Below are 19,631 nucleotides of genomic sequence, written 5' to 3'. Positions count from 1 at the left end.
TAACGCGACTGTCTACAATCATTATTAATGGCTGGTTTTAGCAGCTGTCTAATAAACCTGAGGTCTGCGTAAGACAAAGGCAGAGAGAAGGTGGGTATCCAGTTCAAAAGATCAAACTGCCCAGATGCTGGGAGGTAAACGGAAGCTAAACATCAACGCGACGTGTATGCATGCCAATGTTTCGAAAACAGTCAGTCATGTCTCCTTGGAAAGTTCTCTGTTGTACAATCAGGCTTTTACCACAAACCAACAGGCTTCGGAAAGGTTGGTGACCAACACAATGTTTTCTACCTTTTGCTATATCGAAAGCATCAACCTTTATGTTTTTGGATTGATGGTAACTGCTTGCCAAATTTAGGATTTGTTTAGTAGACGTCTGAATTTTAAGAAAAAAGGGACGTTTTCTGAGCCTTTATACATTACTATACATCAATATGACATTTTCATTTGAGGGACAAAAAGACCAATAGTTATGTAATATAGAACACGTTGCAGTATAATCATGTTTTTTATTTTTTTTTAAACAAGGTAGGTTCTAAATACTGTGAAAGTGTACAACTATCTCATTACAGTCCCATCCATACATTCTCAATGTCTGTCTGTCAGTTATTTATTTTACTTTGACCCTACTTTGAGAAAGTGTTGGTCTCACCTTTTGTATCATCTTAATTTGTGATTATTCATTGACTTATGAAACCTTTTCCTCAACAACATGTTTTCGGTTGTTCCTCGTTCTCATTTTGTGTCATTTCGATTTTCCCTTTTCCTTTGTTGTTTTGTCGTTTCCACCATCACCATCATCTCGCCATTACAAAACAAAACTTCCTGTGAACCCCTCCTTGAAACAAATACAACCAATCCAACTCTACTGAAACCAACAATCCAACCAAACAATCCCCTGCTCCTCCAAATCCTCCAATCAGAACCCTCCGCCCCACCTCAGGACGTCAGGTGCTTTAGCCCCAGCTCCACCAATATTCTGGTAAGTTGGCGGCCACCCCCTACGGAGTTTCAAAACGGGATCATAACCAAATATGCCGTCCAGTACACTGCAATTGAAGGGGATGACACCACCACCCACCAAATATCCGACATTACGTCTCAAAACTCCCAGTACCTCTTGGAAAACTTGGAAAAATGGACAGAATACCGTGTGACAGTCAGTGCTCACACGGACGTTGGAGCCGGACCGGAAAGTTTACCCCAAGTTGTCCGCACCGAGGAGGATGGTATGTTTTTGAAAGCCACTGTCCCCGTTGCAATGATAGTCCACCCTCTAACCTGCCCCCCCCCTTCTCAGACACTAACAGCGTTTCCCTCGATCAACAATCCCTTTTTACTACCTTTTCCCCCTCTGCCTCCTCCTCCTTTTGCTTCTCAAACAAACATGCACTGTTAACTCATTTTGGGCCAAATCTTCTAACTCGGATTCACTTTGCAACAGTATTTTTTTGTAACCAAGCAGACTGTGACTAACTTTTTGACTTTTTTTTTTTTTTTTTTTTTACAAATTTTAACCCTAATAAATTAATTTCAACACATGGTATGGCATTTTCACCTGCACTGACAATATTTGACTTCTGATGAATTCCAGTCCCAACTGTCCTTTTTTGAAAAATGTTTTTATAGCATTGTTAAACCTTTTGAGTTTTTTTTTAGCAACTTGACTGAATGCCAAGTTATAAACAGTGGGAAGGAGACAAGTTGAAAGGAATCATTGTGTTCCTTTGGCCAATAACATTTTATTTTTCAAATACTATTGCATTTTTAAAACTTTTTCCTCAACGCTCCATAGCCAAATTCTTGCAGAGTGCTTCAAATTTCTGAAACACCTGCTTTGGCTCCATTTTTCTATTTTAAACAAATACATTTTATACCATGTTTTTTATCCACTATTCCATTTTTAATGTTTCAAGATTAGGTCAGTTGTCAGACCTGTTTTGGCGTTGTTTTTCTTTTTCCTTGCCATTGTTGAAATATTGATGTCATGCAGTGCTTGTTGCAGTGTGCTCCCCTTTTGTAATTTTTTTCCAACCCGGTATTTTGCTGAAAGGAGTTGGCCTGGAAAAGAAAATGGGGGGGAGAAGGGGTCTTCTATAATCTTGACATTTTTTCTTTTATCCCATGGTGTTCCTCCAGTTCCCAGTGGCCCACCTCGTAAAGTCGAGGTGGAAGCTATCAACTCCTCATCAATTAAAGTGATCTGGCGCTCACCGATGCCCACCAAACAACACGGGCAGATCCGAGGGTACCAGGTGCACTATGTCAAGATGCTTAATGGGGAGCCTACAGGACAGCCAGTCATCAAGGACATCTTGATCGACGATGCACAGGTAAATCACTCCGCCTCTCACTTCTTCACGCACACACGCACACACATATACGTTCTAACCTTGAGAAGTGAGAAGTCGTTTTAGGTAGTCCCTGCTGACTCAGCAAACTCACAGAGCTCTATTATAGTTTGTGTAATGTTATGAAGCAGACCCAATGACTCAAAACAACTGTGTTCCAGTTATCAGGGAAATACTATAATGAATATACAAATGCATGCATCCTTGGGCACCAGTGCACCAATACCACAGCCCTAAGAAGACAAAAACCTGTCAATGCGTGTGTCACTATGTACCTTGGTTTCTTAATGCCCACCAACATGTCCAATAATTGAAATTCTCTAAATGGGTGACTGTAGGACTCACCCTGTATATTCATATGACGCCCTGTCTCCCCCTCAGTGGACCCCTCATCTCTCTCACTCTGTACTTAGCTGTTGTTTCGTTTGTCTTCCTCCTCTTCAAACTCTCAAAATTGTAATCAGTGGGAATATGATGATTCAACTGAACATGTGAGTAGATGTCGAGATGTGACGTCAGTCACGCTTCCCCTTTCTCTGCCTTGCCTCTCCCGCATGTTTCACCTTCCGTGGCCGTTGGCCCGGTGATCTGTCGCGAGCTTTGCTTCACCCCCTAACCGTGGTTGCTCTCTAAAACTTCAAACAGAATGGCTTGACTAACAGAGGGCCTTCAAAGAGAATACAAACCAGTATTCAGAGTTGATGTTTATTTGTTTGTTTTTGTTTTTTTCTTTGTGACAGAAAAACATGATGCATGTTGTAGTTCATCTTTGAGGACTGTAAACCTGGTCTTTATCCACCAGTTTTAGAGCACTTCTGCAATCATTTTTGGATCCCTCTCTCTTGGTGTGCGCTTGTCCAGTTCATATGCATGGAGTGATGGATGCTAATGGCACTAGTATCATTGCAGGCAATGACAATATGGTATTACTAACCACTGCAATTGCTAAATCGAAATCAATCATATAGAATGGTGTATTGACTTTTTCCCAAAGCATGCTGGGAAATGTGTATGTCATATTTGTCTCTGGCTGGACAGCGTGGTTCCCGCCCCACACCCCTGCGGGGGACACAGGTACAGCTCAGGATTCTAAACACCCGTCTTCTCCTCTGAACAGGAAATGGTCGTCACTGAGCTGCAGGCTGAATCCACATACTCTGTTGCCGTGGCAGCCTACACGACTAAAGGAGATGGGGCTCGCAGCAAGCCCAAGCTGATCTCCACCACTGGCGCAGGTAAGAGAGTCTGTCTCCTCTCACACAAGCCTCCCACAGTCCTCCCTTAAAGCAGTACATTTCATGCTGTCAAACGCTCTGAAAAGGCACCCATTGGAGATTAAAGGAAGCCAACCTTCTCCCCCACCGATGGCTATTAAGGTGTGAATGTTGCTAATTACACCTCAAATGTGACAACAATTATAATTCCACACACCCGTCCCTTTGACATTGAAATGCTCGTAGGGGTTAAAGGGCTAATGGGAAAATGAAGAGGGGGAAGGAAAAAGAAATACTTTAACAAATTAAAAGCAGCCAGCAGTCTGTTCGGTGCTTTCTTTTGAGAGTGCTGCACAACGCCAATTCAAACGGCAATTCTCTGTGTGTGTGACGTATAATTGCTCTGCCGTCTAATCCTTCTGAAAAGCTTTTTATGTCGCACCTGCCTGCTGGTGTAAAGATACAGGCAGGAAAGTCTGAGATGGAGAGAGGCAGGTTAGCTCCCAATAAAAAGCGTACAAAGAATGCCATGATGGTTTGATTCGGAAGAAAAGCAAACAGAAAGAGCAGTGTGGCAAACATTGTATGATCTGCGTTCTTTTCTTAAGTAGCGTTCATATTGTCGGAATTGTACCCATTGTAAAACATAGATCAAGGGGTGACAGTCATTCCACTTACGAGATGGATTTTCATACAGTGTCATGTTATTGCGAGGTTTCTGCTTGCTGTGACAGTTGCTACGTGGTACATGGTGTATATTGCATAATATTGGAAATAGTTTTGGGGTGTTTTTCTAACCTTTTTTCCTTTCTCGCCGGTGTTGCTTAGTTCCTGAAAAACCCCGGCTCATGGTCAGCACCACCAACATGGGCACAGCCCTGCTGCAATGGCATCCCCCGGCATTGACCTTCGGCCCCCTCCAGGGCTACCGCCTCCGCTTCGGACGCAAGGACGTGGACCCTCTGACCGTTATCGAGTTCCCTGAGCGTGAGAACCATTACACGACCAGGGAGATCCACAAGGGGGCGTCTTACACCTTCCGCCTGTCCGCCCGCAACAAGGTGGGGTTCGGTGAGGAGACGGTCAAAGAGATTACCACCCTCGAGGACGTCCCAAGCGGTTACCCGCAAAGCATCACCAGCGAGGGGGCCACCACCACCACCATTCAGATCAGCTGGAAGCCCCTGTTGCTGGCCGAGCGTAATGGCCTTATAGTGAAGTATGCTCTCCAGTACAAGGACATCAACAGCCCCAGGAGCCCCTCAGAGCTATTCATCACCGCCCCAGAGTCCACCGTTATCTTGGACGGCCTTAAGGCGGACACCACTTACGATATCAAAATGTGCGCCTTCACCAGCAAAGGCTTCGGCCCCTATAGCCCAAGTGTCCAGTTCAGGACACAGCCTTTGGATCAAGGTAGGACCCCTCCCCAAACACTCCCCCCCCCCTCCCCTCTCTACACCTCGTAGCCCAGCTTCACCTCACCACCACCAACCTCAGAAGTCTTCCTCTACTGGCCTCCAAGGCAGAAGAGACAGTACTGGATCAGCGGCAGGATCGGTATACAGCTGTTAAATGTGCATAGCTTCCCCACTCTATGTTAAGTAAAAGGTGGAGTAAGTATGTGTCCCTTGTCGTCTTGTCAGCCAACGAGACATCAGCCACTAGTTAAGATAGTTGACGCTGTTAAAAAGGTAAGGAGGGAGTATTCAGTACAGTACAGATATTATTTGGAAACTCAAAACAGGTAAGACTGGCCCAGAACTGAAACTGAGAAGAGGTGGATCAACGGAGGTCGTTTTTTTTGTGTCTAAATCATCTGCTCCCCATTTCTTTTAGCAGTGTTTGCAAAAAACTTCCACGTGAAAGTTGCCATGAAGACGTCGGTGTTGCTCACATGGGAGATCCCGGACAACTACAACCCTGCTCAGCCCTTCACAGTGAGTCACTCTGCCCATCAACCATGTATTCATGTTTGACCATGATGGATGTCTTGTCCAACATATAGACCTTTAGATATCACGATACATCAAATACATCAACATGTTCCACAATTCCACAATAACTTAGTATTTACATTAACTTAATTTACATATTCTAACAATCACCCCCCAAAATATTTCATGGAATTTACTTACTTCAATGTTGACATATCCAGTCATATGAAACAAGGAGATTCGCTTCCAGGAAAGTTTGCTGGTGGAATGAGTTCATGGCCTTATTGCCTTTTTTTTTTGCAAATGTTTTTGGAGGGCTAAAAGTGAAGTAATTTTACAACAAGGGGTCTTACAGGCTTATCATGGCACCACACGATCCATTCATTACAGCAGATACGGTTAGCGTTCACCATAAACCACCATGCACCAAGTATTGTTGAATTGAAAAGTTAGTCACAAAAGTTCAACCCAAGCATGATTTAAAGTCCACAACGTGTTCCCTGTCCCCAGATCCTCTATGACAACGGCCAGAGTGTGGAGGTGGACGGCAAGCTCACCTTGAAGCTGATCACCGGCCTGCAGCCTGAGACACAGTACTCCTTCTTGCTGACCAACCGAGGCAACAGTGCCGGAGGGCTGCAACACCGGGTGTCCACCATGACCGCCCCCGACATCCTCCGCACCAAGCCCTACCCCATCGGCAAGACCAACTCTGACGGGATGGTGACCGTCGAGCTGCCGTCGGTGCAAACCTCGGAGAAAGTGAAGTAAGGGCCCGAGGAGCGACGGTCGCCTGGTGGATAATTGACAGTTTGCACTCGTCGAGCTCGCTATTTAGCATCGTTTAAATGTGTTTCATTAAAACGCCTCAGTGGTTGCCCTAATCTGCTTATTTACAAACCTTAAGCCCCATTTGGCATCTAGAATCAGGATAGTTTAAACCCGATTATTCATCGCCCGATATTGCTAAGCCTTTCGAGGGGATGTTCACAACACACGCCGTACAACCGTCCTCCCAAACGCCTTTACATATGTGACTCAAGTGTCGTGGTTCAATCCCTCGGATTTAGAAAAAGGTCTTTCATGCTCAAGTGCTTCCTACTCAGTCTTGATGCTCCTTCTCCCCCATGACAGGACATTAGTGAATTAGCTTCCCATTAACCTGCCTCAGTACCTTCCTGTCTGACGCTAGCTTGCTCCGTGCCTTGCAAGGAAGCCCTCACCAAAATACTGGCAGAGGCCGTTATCTCCCTTGCCACCGCAACCAAGGAATGAAAATCCCTCTAATGCCAGGTCTGTCAGAGTGGTCCTTATCAACCACACTGGTCCTCAGCTGGTTGTGACCCCCATACCCGACTTTCCCTGAGCATGCGTCCATTAAACTCCAGACATGAGGAAAATGACCCTAATGGACTGATAATAGCTTACGCAACTCGCTAATTGTGAACTTGTGTCATGTTTTTTTCTTCTTCTTGTTTCGTCCCCCAAACCCTTTTCCGGGGTTACACTGTCGGGATTAGAGGATTCTCATGTGTTTGTTTGGGCTACTCCCCAGAGAGGACGTCTGCATTGTGTTAGGCTGAAGCTCAGAAGGCTTTGATGTCGGCTTGTTTTGTGTTTAATATTTGCATGCGACCTTCAAAGTTACCAGACGCACTCTATGCAGAGTAAAAAAAAAAAGTGAAGTAACCATGACCTTTGACTTGACTTAGCGAATGTCATTTGGATCGCTCTTTCCCCAGGGGATACTACCTGATAGTGGTGCCACTGAAGAAGCAGCGCACGGGCAAGTTCCTCAAACCCTGGGACAACCCTGATGAGATGAACCTAGAGGAGGTATGTACGAAGGGACTTGTCAACAACTCAGTCCATCAAACTGTACTTGCATAGCCCTTTTTTAACAAGCAGTGTCATAGCCCACAGAACAGCACCTAAGTCAACTTAAACGCCCATGAAACAATCGAACCCACTAAGCCATAGTATGTAACTGCAAGCCTGAAGCCACGCTCAAAGAGCACGGGTAGGCACGGTGTACACATCTGTGCTGAAATGAAGTAGAGAGAAAAAGTGAAGAACAGATTTTGGCAGATTGGAGAAGACAGGGCCAGGAGTAGCAGCCAAAAGAGGCTCGTCGATTGACGCAAACAGCCAGAGAGTGCATTATTCATATGGAAATGAGAACATGAAGCAGTCATCAAGTGTTCTGCAACCCAACCCCCATCCCCACCTCCTCTAACCCTCCCCCACGCGCACTAATTACCTGAAGAGCTGCTTCCGGCCGGTGTCTCTGCTCATTTCAAAGGAGCGCCAGGTCGCGTGGTTGTGCGCGGAGCTCTCGACAACTTGTTTTGAATCGGCCGAGCCTAGATCACGCCAAGCTTTTTTCGTGTGCCGTGTGCTCGCCGGGGAGTGCCAAGGGAGAGAGACTGCGGGTGGGATCGAAATCTCTCTCCATCCGAATAGGACGTGGGCGCCCGTCTTGCGCCGTGGCTGGGGCAGAGGCACGCGCCTCCGGGCTCGCTGACGGACCCCCCCAGCGTCGGCAGGGCAGGCTCCGGCTTACGCCTGAGACGTGTCGGCCCAGGGGTGGCCGCCGCCCGCGCCCGTCGTCCTCCTGCCCTGACCGTTCATCCTGAAAGTCGCCCTCCGTCGGAATGTATTTGTTTGTCAATATCGGCGCTCACCTTTTCACAACTTTCCCAAGGGCGGCTGGATTTAGCCGTGCTGACAGGTAGAGATGATTGAAGACATTATCGGGCCGGAGCACCGGCCCCCAGAGCCAAAGCATGCGCACACGCTCACACACACACACACATACACACTTCACAGCCGCGCACACACTTGAGAGATATGACGTTTGACGCCAGACAAGTAGCCAGCTTCACTTACACTGATCTGATGTGCACTCGTGGGAAGTTGAAAACCCTGCATAAATCAGACCGACTTGGATGGCGTGGAGATTGGGTTTCATTTCAATCTCAAATACATCGTACCCTATACGCCACGCCATACGTCTTCATTTCTGTTTGGATTGGATGCTTTTCAAGAAGCCCTGTTATCTTGCCAAATGTGTTGAACAGTATATTTAGCCCCATATCATGTTTGCAATGTATACTCGCGCACATAGAGCCAGCCCTGAACCAGACACCCGTGCTGAGATTTCACTTCCTTGATGACAGCTGGACTGTATGTTTCCATACGGTCATTCTGTATTTAGACTTTGAAAACGTTAATGTCCCCCAAGAGGCAATTTGGGGTACAACACAGAACATATACACAGTAGACACACATCAAAAGCACATCAGACAACAAATCAACAACAATCCAAGGTCAAAAAGATCATCTATAGCAGCCTTTATGAATATAATCATAGTCCAGACATACTTTCAAGACGCATGTCAGCGACTGTATGCCAACGAATGTAATATATATATCATGTATAGCGTGGGAACAATTCCTTCTCCCTTTGTCGACGCGTGACCTCCTTCCCATTCACGTCAGGTTCCCTTGTCTCGCTAATGTGTAAATGCGTCGTCTTAGCCCCCGTTTGTGCAGAGACGTGAGACAGAGCTGGTGGAAAGCAGCAAGCCCTGTTGCTGAGGTGTTGAGGCTGCTACTGTGCTGTTAGGACACCACACATCCCTCTGGGACACGCTATCATCTGGGGGGGATCTTAAGTGATGCTCACTTCCTAGATGCCCACAACATCTAGGACGGTGATGTGTGTCCCTCTGTATGGACTGCAGAATGAACAATCAGTACAACGATGAGCTTCTTTCGGCATCTTTATTTTATTTGTTTTTTGCAACTGTTTGAAAGAAATTACCTTTCATTTCAGTGTTTTCAGAGAAATAGCGATTGTAACCTGATTTAGTGGCAGTGTTTAGATGAATTAAGATAGGCTAATTTATGTGGACACTGTTTTTGTTTTCAATGGAGGAATGGGAATCTTTTATCTTCATACTGCTTTAACGTAACAGTTTCTGAAAGAGACCATAGGACATCATTTGTGTAATACTACAGTCTCTGCTGCACTAAGCAGAAAACATAAATTCATGATGTTTGCAGTTCCGTTCCCTTGATTTCCCTGTCTGTACTTGACGCTTTTGTAATCAGGAGAAATGTAACAACAATTTAGTGTGTGAGTAGATGTCTGCGTGAGTGTGTGTGTTATTTGTCACAAATTGTTTGATTGTGCTGTTTTTTATCGACTGTCTATGTCCTCTCTTTTCACTTCAGCTGCTGAAAGAGATTAACAGGACAAGCCGCGGTCTTCGATTCCGCCGGCAAACCGACCCAAAGGCCTACATCGCCGCATACTTTAAAGACCTTCCCACAGAGTTTACCCTGGGAGACACCAAGATCTATGGTGACTTTGAAAACAAGCAGCTCCTGAACGGCCAGGAGTACATCTTCTTTGTGCTTGCCATCCTCGAGATGTCTGAAAATGTAAGTGTATCACTCTCTCTCTTTCTCTCTCTCTCTCTCTCTCTCTCTCTCTCTCTCTCTCTCTCTCTCTCTCTCTCTCTCTCTCTCTCTCTCTCTCTCTCTCTCTCTCTCTCTTTCTCTCCTTCTCCCTCTCTCTCTCTCTCTCTCTCTCTCTCTCTCTCTCTCTCTCTCTCTCTCTCTCTCTCTGTCTGTCTGACAGATATCGTAGTCATCCAAGGAATTCAGCTCAGAATCAAACTTCCCTCTTGGTATTTCCCTACGAGGCATCCCTTACCCCGTGCTAAAAGCCTCAAGTTAACCGTCAAAGACTAAAATCCACTGTGCCTTGGCAGGGGGCTTGGCCGCTTGGCCAGATGTGTTACTTTGAGTCTGTATGTGAAGGCTGAGGCGGAGACTGCATGGAGGACCTAGCCCCTGCTTCTATGCGAGGGAAACCCCCTAGAGGCCCAGCCAATCGCAGGAATACCTCGATAACCGCTCTCCTCTTTAATTGCAGGCAACGTGCGGACTAGCCTTATCTCCAGTGCAGCAGCTAGCGAGTGTGTGTGTGCCTGGACCAAAGGAGAAAGTGGGGTGATTAGCTCACTGAACGCTGTTGAGTGATGGATTTGATGAGCTGGGGGGTTTTAGCACAGTCCCGAACTTTCGTTGGCAGGACTAGCTCCAGGTAGAAGGAGAAACGATAATGACGGGCGGTTTGAAATCTCCAATTTGCCCAGCACAGCACAGATTGGCTTTTTTGTGCTCCAAAGCCCAGTTCTTTATCTCGCTCGCCTCAGAATGATGTGAGGGAACTTAATCAGGGGCCCCAAATGAGAGATATTACGATGGTGCCTATCGTTCCGATGGGTCAATTTGAAAATTAACATTGACACAATAACTTTAGAAAAGTAATCACGCCCCCACACTCCAAAATTGCGAAAGGAAGTGATTGTAATTGAATTTTTGCTGCCCTTTGTGTTTCCTCAGACAATGTATGCCACCAGCCCCTACTCTGATCCTGTTGTGTCAGCTGACATCGACCCTCAGCCAATTATTGATGAGGAGGAGGGTCTTATCTGGGTGGTGGGCCCTGTGCTCGCGGTTGTCTTCATAATTTGCATCGTCATTGCCATCCTCCTGTACAAGAGGTAAGGACAGAAACACACACAAACATACTTCCACCTACGCATGTGCCATATTAGAATTGCAAACAGTGACACAAACTCGCCCTCCCAGATGCACACAAACAACAGTGTTATAAATTGCCTGTACTTCACACAGACACGCTCACACACTCCATCCCCACGTTACAAACCTCTGAAAATCATACCCGGATTTACCACTCACGCACATTCACACACACACACACACACTCTCCCCCCCCCCCCCCCCCCCACACACACACACACCCAGCAGAAGATGGCCGCTCTCTGTCACCACTCATCAGTCAAGCGTAGGTGGAGCGGCGCTCAGACTATCTGCTGCGTGTCACTGCATGTGTGTGTGTGGCTTTGGAGTGGCCCCTGGGGCCCCTCCGCTGCCGTCCCACCCCTCCCCTGCCTCCTCACCGGAGAGAGATGTGACCTCTCGTTGCCCCGGTGCTTTACGAGGACTCGCAGATTTGGTTTGCCTTCATGTCCTCCCACTCTCCACTGAAAAATGGAAAAATAGCCTTGGTACACGAGCAGACGCATTGAGAATGAAAAGCACTGCATCGGTTTGAAAACGGACTTGGCGACAGTCCTAGAGCTACATTGGCAAAGGCACACCGACTCCAAAGATCACTGGTTTATAAAGGCCATATTTTCACATTAACTGTATCTGTCGTCTGTACCTGTAACTGTTGTGGAGGTGTAAAATGCCTTTGTGCTAATCGGCTAAGTTATCGTCGAGACCCCCCAATCCAGAACGTTCTGAAATGTCAACTTGCATGGTCAGTTTTTTCCTTTTCTGTCCCTGGATGAGTAATGTCTTGGAGCAGGCATATATCCAGGGATGCCTAAAAACAAGTAGACTACCTGAGGGCCCTCAAAGAAGCACCTTCACTCTCAGCTTGTGTTTGTGCCCAACAGATTTAAACAACAATTATCAAGTCAATGTCACCGGTGTGTTGGAACTTTCCAGTGCATGACAAGGGAGATATTTCCCTTGTCAAGATCAATTTTGTCTTCGTCGGGTGGGGAACAAAGGACAACGGTGATGTTACCGTGGTAAAAGTGGGAAGAGGCAAGATAATAACTACACCACATCACTGATGAACTGTATAAATTGACCACAGCACGTCACGCTCCAACCGTTATAGGTCATGAGCATTTTATGTTAATACGAGTTCAAAGTCAAGGTCCCTCCTTTTCCAGATATGAAGATGGATTTAAGTCATAATCTAATACAAAAAAAGACAGTATTTCATACTTACCGTATACACACGTTTTTATCTTTGGAAGTCAACCTGCTCTCTGGAAGCCTTTCCCAGACGTGTCAAGTTCTCACCTAAGTTGTTGCATTGATGCAAAACGTATTATTTTCTTACACACAGGTATGGACACACCAATCTAAAGTGTTAAAGATTAATGCCAAGCTTGAACAAGAAGTAATCACTTGTAACTGTGTGCAATGAAACCGAAAAAAACATTAATCTTGGATGCTTCTAGGACGGAATTTTTCTATATACAACCCAACCGGAGCCCGACACAGCATAATTAAGTGTAGTGTCTGAGGTAAAGCGTCACTAATCTAAGACGCCAAGTGAAATTGAGACATGATTGGAATCACTGGACTTGGTTATAGCACGATGTGTGTTTCGAGTTATTACACAGGAAACAGCACATTAAGGGATAAATTGATGCGTAATAGCTTCAATTTTCTCCATGGGAAGATGCAGTTCCTTGGATCGTCACAGGTTTTGGGGTCTTGCCGTCTAACTTTCTGTCACGTTTTGTTTTTTCCTTGCTTACCAATGGAGCAGCAAACCGGACAGGTAAGCAGTATAGAGGAAGACAGACAAAGATAAAACCATGTTTCCCATCTCAACCCCCTCCTCACCATACCCTTCCCAGTCAGACACCCTTTTGCGCTTCCCTGTAGCTTACACACCAGCCCACAGTGACTGATATTAAGGAGGACATTCGCATGCATTTTTCAGGACGGTCCACCAGTTTTCAAGTGTTTTCATATGTTTTGGTCACAAAAACTCAACTCAACATAACCCAACTTTTTATTTTTTGCCCAAACCTGCACTCAAATGCCTGTTTTCTCATATTCTCCCTCTGATAATATTAGATTCTTCCCAAATGCTGTTTGGCATGACTATCAGATCAGCCAGTATGCCCACCAATAGATCTATTTCTTCAACAGTATGACATCACAACCAAATGTGCACTCGGGCCGGGGAAGCAAGCACCGGTACTGTAACTCTGAATGCACAGTGTTCCTACCCAGCTTCCCTCGCCTCTGCTCCCACACGTCATATGCTGAACGCTTATTCAGTTCTCTTTTTCCCCCTCAAAACCCGTCTCTATACACCCTTTCCCACACTAAGCCTTTACCTACACAGATGTAGTACACACAGATGCACGTCTACATAGGCCAGGAAGTAGAAAATGTGGCTTTTGTTAAATGCCACTCCGCAGTAAAGTGGCATTTGTTTATGTGAAACATCAAACCGCATAGTCTTTTCGAGCCAATACTAGTTTTTCTTCTTAGTTTTTCTGGGTGTAATCTTGTAGAACACACACCCATTGCATGTGTCTGCATGATTTTTCCACACGCCTGGGCTTTTAAATGTATGCAATGTGACCTTACATAGCATTTCTGTTACTGACCCGCCATGACCTATATCAGCTGTTTTTCTCACAGAGCATCTTATCATTATCTCCCACAGCCGATCATTATTGCCGAAGTATTATTGCAATCCATACAGCGCCAATGTTAATAGCGTTCTCCATCCTTTCTGGCTAGCACTGAATGAAGAAAGAGATAAAAGGTCAAATGGTTTGTCTGTAGATTAGGACCGCAAGGTTGTCAGTAATAACAGCAGACAGATTCATCTTACGTTGGATAGATGTATTTGTTGATTATTGAGACATGACGGTATTGATTCTAGCTCTAGCTTGTGGTTTTGCTGTTATGTCATCTTCCTATCCCAGATACATATGCATCATTCCTTCTACAAGGGAATCCTTCATTCTCAGGTTGTCGACTGCAGGGGCATATTTGACATTCTCTGATTCATCAGTTCCGTGTATCTGTGTATGAATAGTGTCTGTGTTAATAACCACAAACGGATATGGTACAAGACTGTACATAGTCGAAATGGTCTGAAACACTCGTGTGAACATCACATTCCATTCCTTGTTTTGTTTTGTTTCCTACAGGAAAAGGGCAGAGTCCGAAGCCAGGAAAGGAAGTCTGCCCAACAACAAGGAGATGCCGTCCCACAACCTCACAGACCCTGTGGAGCTCCGACGCCTCAACTTCCAGACGCCCGGTAAGGACTCTCGACACAACCAACTCCGAAAAACCTTGCTCTCTTATCATGGCAAAGCTCATCCCTGCCCTTCTCAGCGTTGTGATAGCATCGCGACGAGGGGTATTCGAGGCGTGGTACCAAGCGTGGTACTTCGTGCGACGCTAATGAAGGCTAGGAGCTGACGTCGTTGCATTATTCCGTTGTTTTAACCCGTGTGATGCATGACAAGGTCACTCCTTCAATCACAAGCTTAGTCACGAACAGCTTCATTGAAAGTCAAAGCTAAACGCTAGCAACATCCAGAGGACCAGTGAGAATTGCCATGGCCAGTGGTCAATAGACTGGATACATTCTAGACAGGTGGCCGAGAAGGGACACAGGGTCAAAGTCCCTCTCTGGAGAGACAGCAGTAGGGAGGACAGGGACAGACAGGCCTGATACTTCCACACAACAGCAGTTAGCCCCGCCGGGAACACCTGGGTCACTTGGGTCGTGGAGAAGCTGTCATGCTGACTCGGAGCGATGCTAGTCAACGCTGGATGACATTGGTACACAGGGAAGTCACGGGCAGCAGTCAGGTGACAGGTCTCAAGACTATGAGAAGTATTGCGGAGGCATGCCACATTCTGTGTGGTACAGGACAGGAAGGCCGGTGACAGCCTGTGAACATAACCGCTTGACCTCTTAGGGGGTCACGCCTATGACGTTACTCGAACCCCCTTTTTTTGAAGAGGGAAAAGATAGGAGTCCCAGTTCCTTTTGTCTGTCTCTCGCAGAGGCAATTCCGAAACAGACATGCTTGAATTGTGCCTGAGTTCTTATGGCACTCACTGCATAGGGACAAGTGTTCAGGGACTGCCAATAATGTTGTAATATCAAAGCCATATTTCTCAGTTCAGTTAGTATGAAAGGAGAATCCATTATCTCCATATGGGGATTTTTTTGTGTGAAAAAATTGCATATTTATGAAAACTTCAATGACATTAGAGCCATTACTGACAATTCCAACTTGGCAGATGGGGTATTAGCCCCCCCCCCCCCCCCCCTTTCCATTTTCATTTAGAGTAGAAAGCGCGGTCAGATCTCAGGCACACACCCCCATATCTGAATCCTCTCCAGCCATCTTGATTAGCTCCACACATCCCCCCTCCTTTGGCTCAAACACCTTTCGAGAGGGTCTCTCTGCCCCTCTCGACTTGCAGTAAAAAGGACCAAAAATCGTTGTCTCCTTTCTGACATTCCCCACGTGAACATCGCAGTGAGGTGCTACATTAGCCCCCCCTCCTGCCCAGCCTCGCCCGCCCGCTCCCTCCCTCGCTCCTTCTCACCTCGTTGCTCCTCAGTGCACATTTGCATCTTGAGGACGCTTGATGTTCGCGAAGTGCCGTGTGGCGAGAGCGCCGTTTCATTGTCACCGCTGCTGGAAATGGGTCTTGAGTGGCAGGCCCGATAGAAACACTCCAGCCCATCTCTGGGAGACGTGAGAGAGCGGGGGAGAGAGAGAGAGAGAGAGAGAGAGAGAGAGAGAGAGAGAGAGAGAGAGAGAGAGAGAGAGAGAGTGAGAGAGAGAGACAGAGAGAGACAGAGAGAGAGAACAGCCCCGCTTTTTCCATTAGCTAATGCCCACTTGTGTTATCGGTGCAGATGAAAGACCACAGGCGTGCCGGAGAGATGCGCGTCTCCCCGACGAAAGTGGCGAAAACACCAGCCCACGGATACCGCTATTATAAAAGCCCAGCTATCTGAAACATGGTGGGAGCACTTTGTGGACACCGTTGTCAAGCACCCCCGTGGCCAACATCGTGTCCTGAGCAGACACTTTTTTTTTTTTTTTTTTCACAAGACGTTCCTCAGTGTGGATACAGACCCACTCAAACCCCCGCCTCTGATGTCGTACCGCACCTAAATGACCTCAACACTCCTCACAGGGAACACACTTTGCCTGTTGAGGTAGTGCCCTTTGCACACCCAGACCCCCCCCCCCCCACCACCACCACCATCACCACCACCACCCCAGTCTACCTTGTCAAAGTCAAACAAACTTCCTGACCAAGGAGGAACTTTACACTGCGCACTATGCATGTGTATCCTGTGCGAGGTTGGCGTTTCGGACTGATACGAATACCAGACAGGCCTGTGTTGTTGCCTCTTACTCGAGGTGTCTTTGGGTTGTCCATGCTGTCCATACTGTGTCGAGTGTCCGTAGCTTCCCCTACCTGTAGAACTCCAACCAGCATGGCGTCCTGCTAGTTTTTTAGCATGTGGATGTGTCTTACTAACTGATATATGTGACTGTGCAATGATCATTTAGTCGTTCAGTCAATAACTGTAGTTCCTTGTCACCCTACCCAACTGTCCACTTCCCAATTGTTTTGAAAAAAAAGAAGAAAGAAAAAATTAGTCATCACATTGCTACAACGTCTGCGATTTATTTTTATTTACATCGCCGTTTCCTTCACAGGTCCAGGTGCGCCTGGTTACCCCAGTAACCTCCATTCGTCAAGTTAGTTGGTCTTGTTTAATGCATTTGCCATAACCTTCTCTTTTTTAATTTTATTTTATTTCCCTCTTTCCTCTTTTTTTCTGCTCAGCCTTGTGGTTCCGTCCCACCCCATCTAATCCATGTGGTGTTTGTCATGACATCACAGGAGGGCGGAGTTTGAAATGACACCGCCTAGTAACATGTCATCACTCAAAGCAGGCGTCAACATCTGGCTTAACTGTTTGTTTGTTTGTTTGTTTGTTTGGATTGGTTTCCTCATGTATTTCTTTGTCTTTGTATGTGTCCTTCGCCACGCTAACTTTCGCCGCTGCTTTCTGTGTCAATAACATTCTCTCTCTCACAATAGGGAGGTAGAGAGGGGGGAAGTGTGCTCGATGATCCTCTCATTGGCTTCCTCGTCCATGTATCCTCTATGAGCATGCCCACTGCTTTGAGTGACCAATCGAGCCTAACAAACGACCCACTTCTCCATTCCCTTGTTGCACACATGCAGCTTTCTAATGATTCACTTCTGGCTTGTGGCTCGGAGACTGTACCCCCACTTCACCCTCAGTAACTGACTTCTCGTCTGTGTGATTGACAGGCATGACCAGCCACCCACCTATCCCCATCATGGACCTTGCAGATCACCTGGAGCGGTTGAAAGCAAATGACAACCTCAAGTTCTCCCAGGAATACGAGGTAATGACCAATCAGCCATGATGTACCGTGGTAGTAATTTGATTACGTTTTGAAAGATCATCAATAAAGTCACAATCATATGCATGTTAGTCAGAGTACCACCCTTGGCACTGTAGGTGCATGAGAAAAGAGACCAGAGTCTGGCCTCTGGGTGACCCGAGTTGGTCATTATCGTACAGATATGTGTAAATCCTCGAGCACATCCTTGTAATGATATTTTCCAGGAACCTTTAATCCCGTCATTACAAACGTGTCGCGCCCATGTCAAGAGTACCGCAGCCCAGCCCTAGCCCATGTTGACTACCAGCTGGCATTGGAGGAAATGAAAAAATATAAAAATCATGAAAAAAAGTCACAAACACAAAGGCAAATCATAATCTCTTCCCATGGAGAACCTGTTCCACCAGTCACATGCCCGATCCTCCAATCTGGCCGGGAAAAGTGAAAACGAAACATTTATCCAGTCACAGTGGGCTGACGGAGGGAACACAACCGCATCGGTATCTCTGAACGGCAATCAATTTGCCATTTACGTGGCCGTTCGGTAAAAGGTCGCCATCTCACCGACGCGCCGTAATCTCATTAGCCCAGGCAAGCCGAGGCATCAGCAGGGATGCGCTGGCGGAGTGTCTTTAACCGGAATGTGGGAGGGAGGGAGGGGGCGGGGGTAGTCACTGGTGCAGTAGTGAAGACATAATCCCATTCCTGTGATTTGATCAGCAAGCGAGCTATGAAGGAAGCCTGCCCGACTTGATTGATTGATTTTGAGTGGCAGGGGCCAAAGTAAAGTTATTGTCGCCAGGTTTTTTCCCCCACTCCCCCATCTCACTCATTGCTCTCCTCAGTCACTCCACAACGTGGAATTAAATACCTGCAGAACCCAATAAATACGACACTCGCCCTCACCCCCCCCCTCCCCCAAGCCCCCGCCCTCTCTTTTTTTGAACCGCAACTGCTCTCTCTCCGACGGTAGATGGATTCGGCGAGGAACACAATGGGAGTAAATCTAAATAGATGGAACTGCGTCTGCTGAACGTCGGCGGAGCCCGGAGTATTGTGCCAGAGAGAGGTCCTTTCAGGGGCGTTGAGTGTGACAGAGCTGCGGTCACCCTCTCTCGCTCCCAGTCTCTCAGCCTCCTTCTCTCTGCAGGCTCTGCCGTCGCTCCAAACCGTGAGGTCACAATGTGGCCGGCTGCCAGGCTGCCCTTCCATTATGGCAGCTTTAGTACATTGAATTCTAATTCCGAGGCAAGGTTTTTCATGAGAATTGGAAAGTAATTTTGCCAGCACAATGAAACAAGCATTTTTCCCCCCCATGAGCATGTTGTTCCCCACTGTTTCAACACGTTTTGATCAAATACTGCGGCGTCGCACCTCTTTCTGCTCCTGCATCGTGATTTCTGAAGATAAAGACCTACCTAGAGAGATTAGTTCCTAGACTTTAAATTGATAAAAACCAGAAACAAATGGAACACTTTAAATAACAAAAACATGTCTGCGTGCTTAGGAATTGTATGTTATTCTTGGGTCATTCAGGCGATGACCTCTAACCAGGTTTCAAAATTTGAAAAATACAATAATTCCACAACTAAATAACTTAGTTTTAGAGCAGCCTACTGTTCATATTGCTTTTTGGGTACTTCAAAACTTTGGTCACTTTGGCATTGTGGCTTTTTCCCCTGAACGTGTTATTGAAAGTGACTGTAATTCAACTCATAATATCAGTGATATAAACATTTGAGGCTTGGATCGTTAAACAATAGAAACCTGATACTTCCACTGACATGAAAAATGGAGCCCTGTCTTTCAAATATGATCCTTTTTACACATGTCCTACGTACTTTATAGCTCAGTTTCTGGTAGGGTGCTCTACATTGAAGGGATTGCTGGTTCTCCAAATTCCTGCTAATGACACTGGCGAGCATTATCAACTCTGACTTGTTTAAGAGACCAAGGTTAGCTTGAAAGTCAACACGCTTCAAGATGCTTTGTTGGTGCCAGTGGGTCAGTATTCTATCTTTCCCTCTCTTGGTTTCTGTCTCCTTT

At 46.4% G+C, this 19,631-nt stretch overlaps 1 protein-coding gene across 36 annotated transcripts in view; it reads left to right on the top strand.

The window, feature by feature from the left end:
• LOC134009783 (receptor-type tyrosine-protein phosphatase delta-like) overlaps positions 1–19,631 on the top strand; it is a 209,177-nt gene that overhangs the window by 169,724 nt on the left and 19,822 nt on the right. For 7 of the 36 annotated variants that reach the window (XM_062449448.1, XM_062449447.1, XM_062449445.1 and 4 more), the window contains 14 exons: positions 924–1,229; positions 2,140–2,333; positions 2,816–2,842; positions 3,469–3,586; positions 4,394–4,981; positions 5,405–5,505; positions 6,013–6,269; positions 7,245–7,338; positions 9,742–9,951; positions 10,921–11,081; positions 12,896–12,910; positions 14,307–14,419; positions 16,863–16,904; positions 17,488–17,585. In XM_062449448.1, the coding sequence (XP_062305432.1) occupies positions 924–1,229; positions 2,140–2,333; positions 2,816–2,842; positions 3,469–3,586; positions 4,394–4,981; positions 5,405–5,505; positions 6,013–6,269; positions 7,245–7,338; positions 9,742–9,951; positions 10,921–11,081; positions 12,896–12,910; positions 14,307–14,419; positions 16,863–16,904; positions 17,488–17,585 (2,324 nt within the window). The remainder of the gene's footprint in view (positions 1–923; positions 1,230–2,139; positions 2,334–2,815; positions 2,843–3,468; positions 3,587–4,393; positions 4,982–5,404; positions 5,506–6,012; positions 6,270–7,244; positions 7,339–9,741; positions 9,952–10,920; positions 11,082–12,895; positions 12,911–14,306; positions 14,420–16,862; positions 16,905–17,487; positions 17,586–19,631) is intronic. The other 29 variants (XM_062449460.1, XM_062449459.1, XM_062449475.1 and 26 more) reach the window with 17 other exon arrangements.

The sequence above is a fragment of the Osmerus eperlanus genome, chromosome 23, assembly GCF_963692335.1.
Source record: "Osmerus eperlanus chromosome 23, fOsmEpe2.1, whole genome shotgun sequence".
NCBI lineage: Eukaryota > Metazoa > Chordata > Actinopteri > Osmeriformes > Osmeridae > Osmerus > Osmerus eperlanus.
The sequence above is the reverse complement of the archived record's forward strand: the minus strand, read 5'-3'. Positions and strand labels throughout refer to the sequence as shown.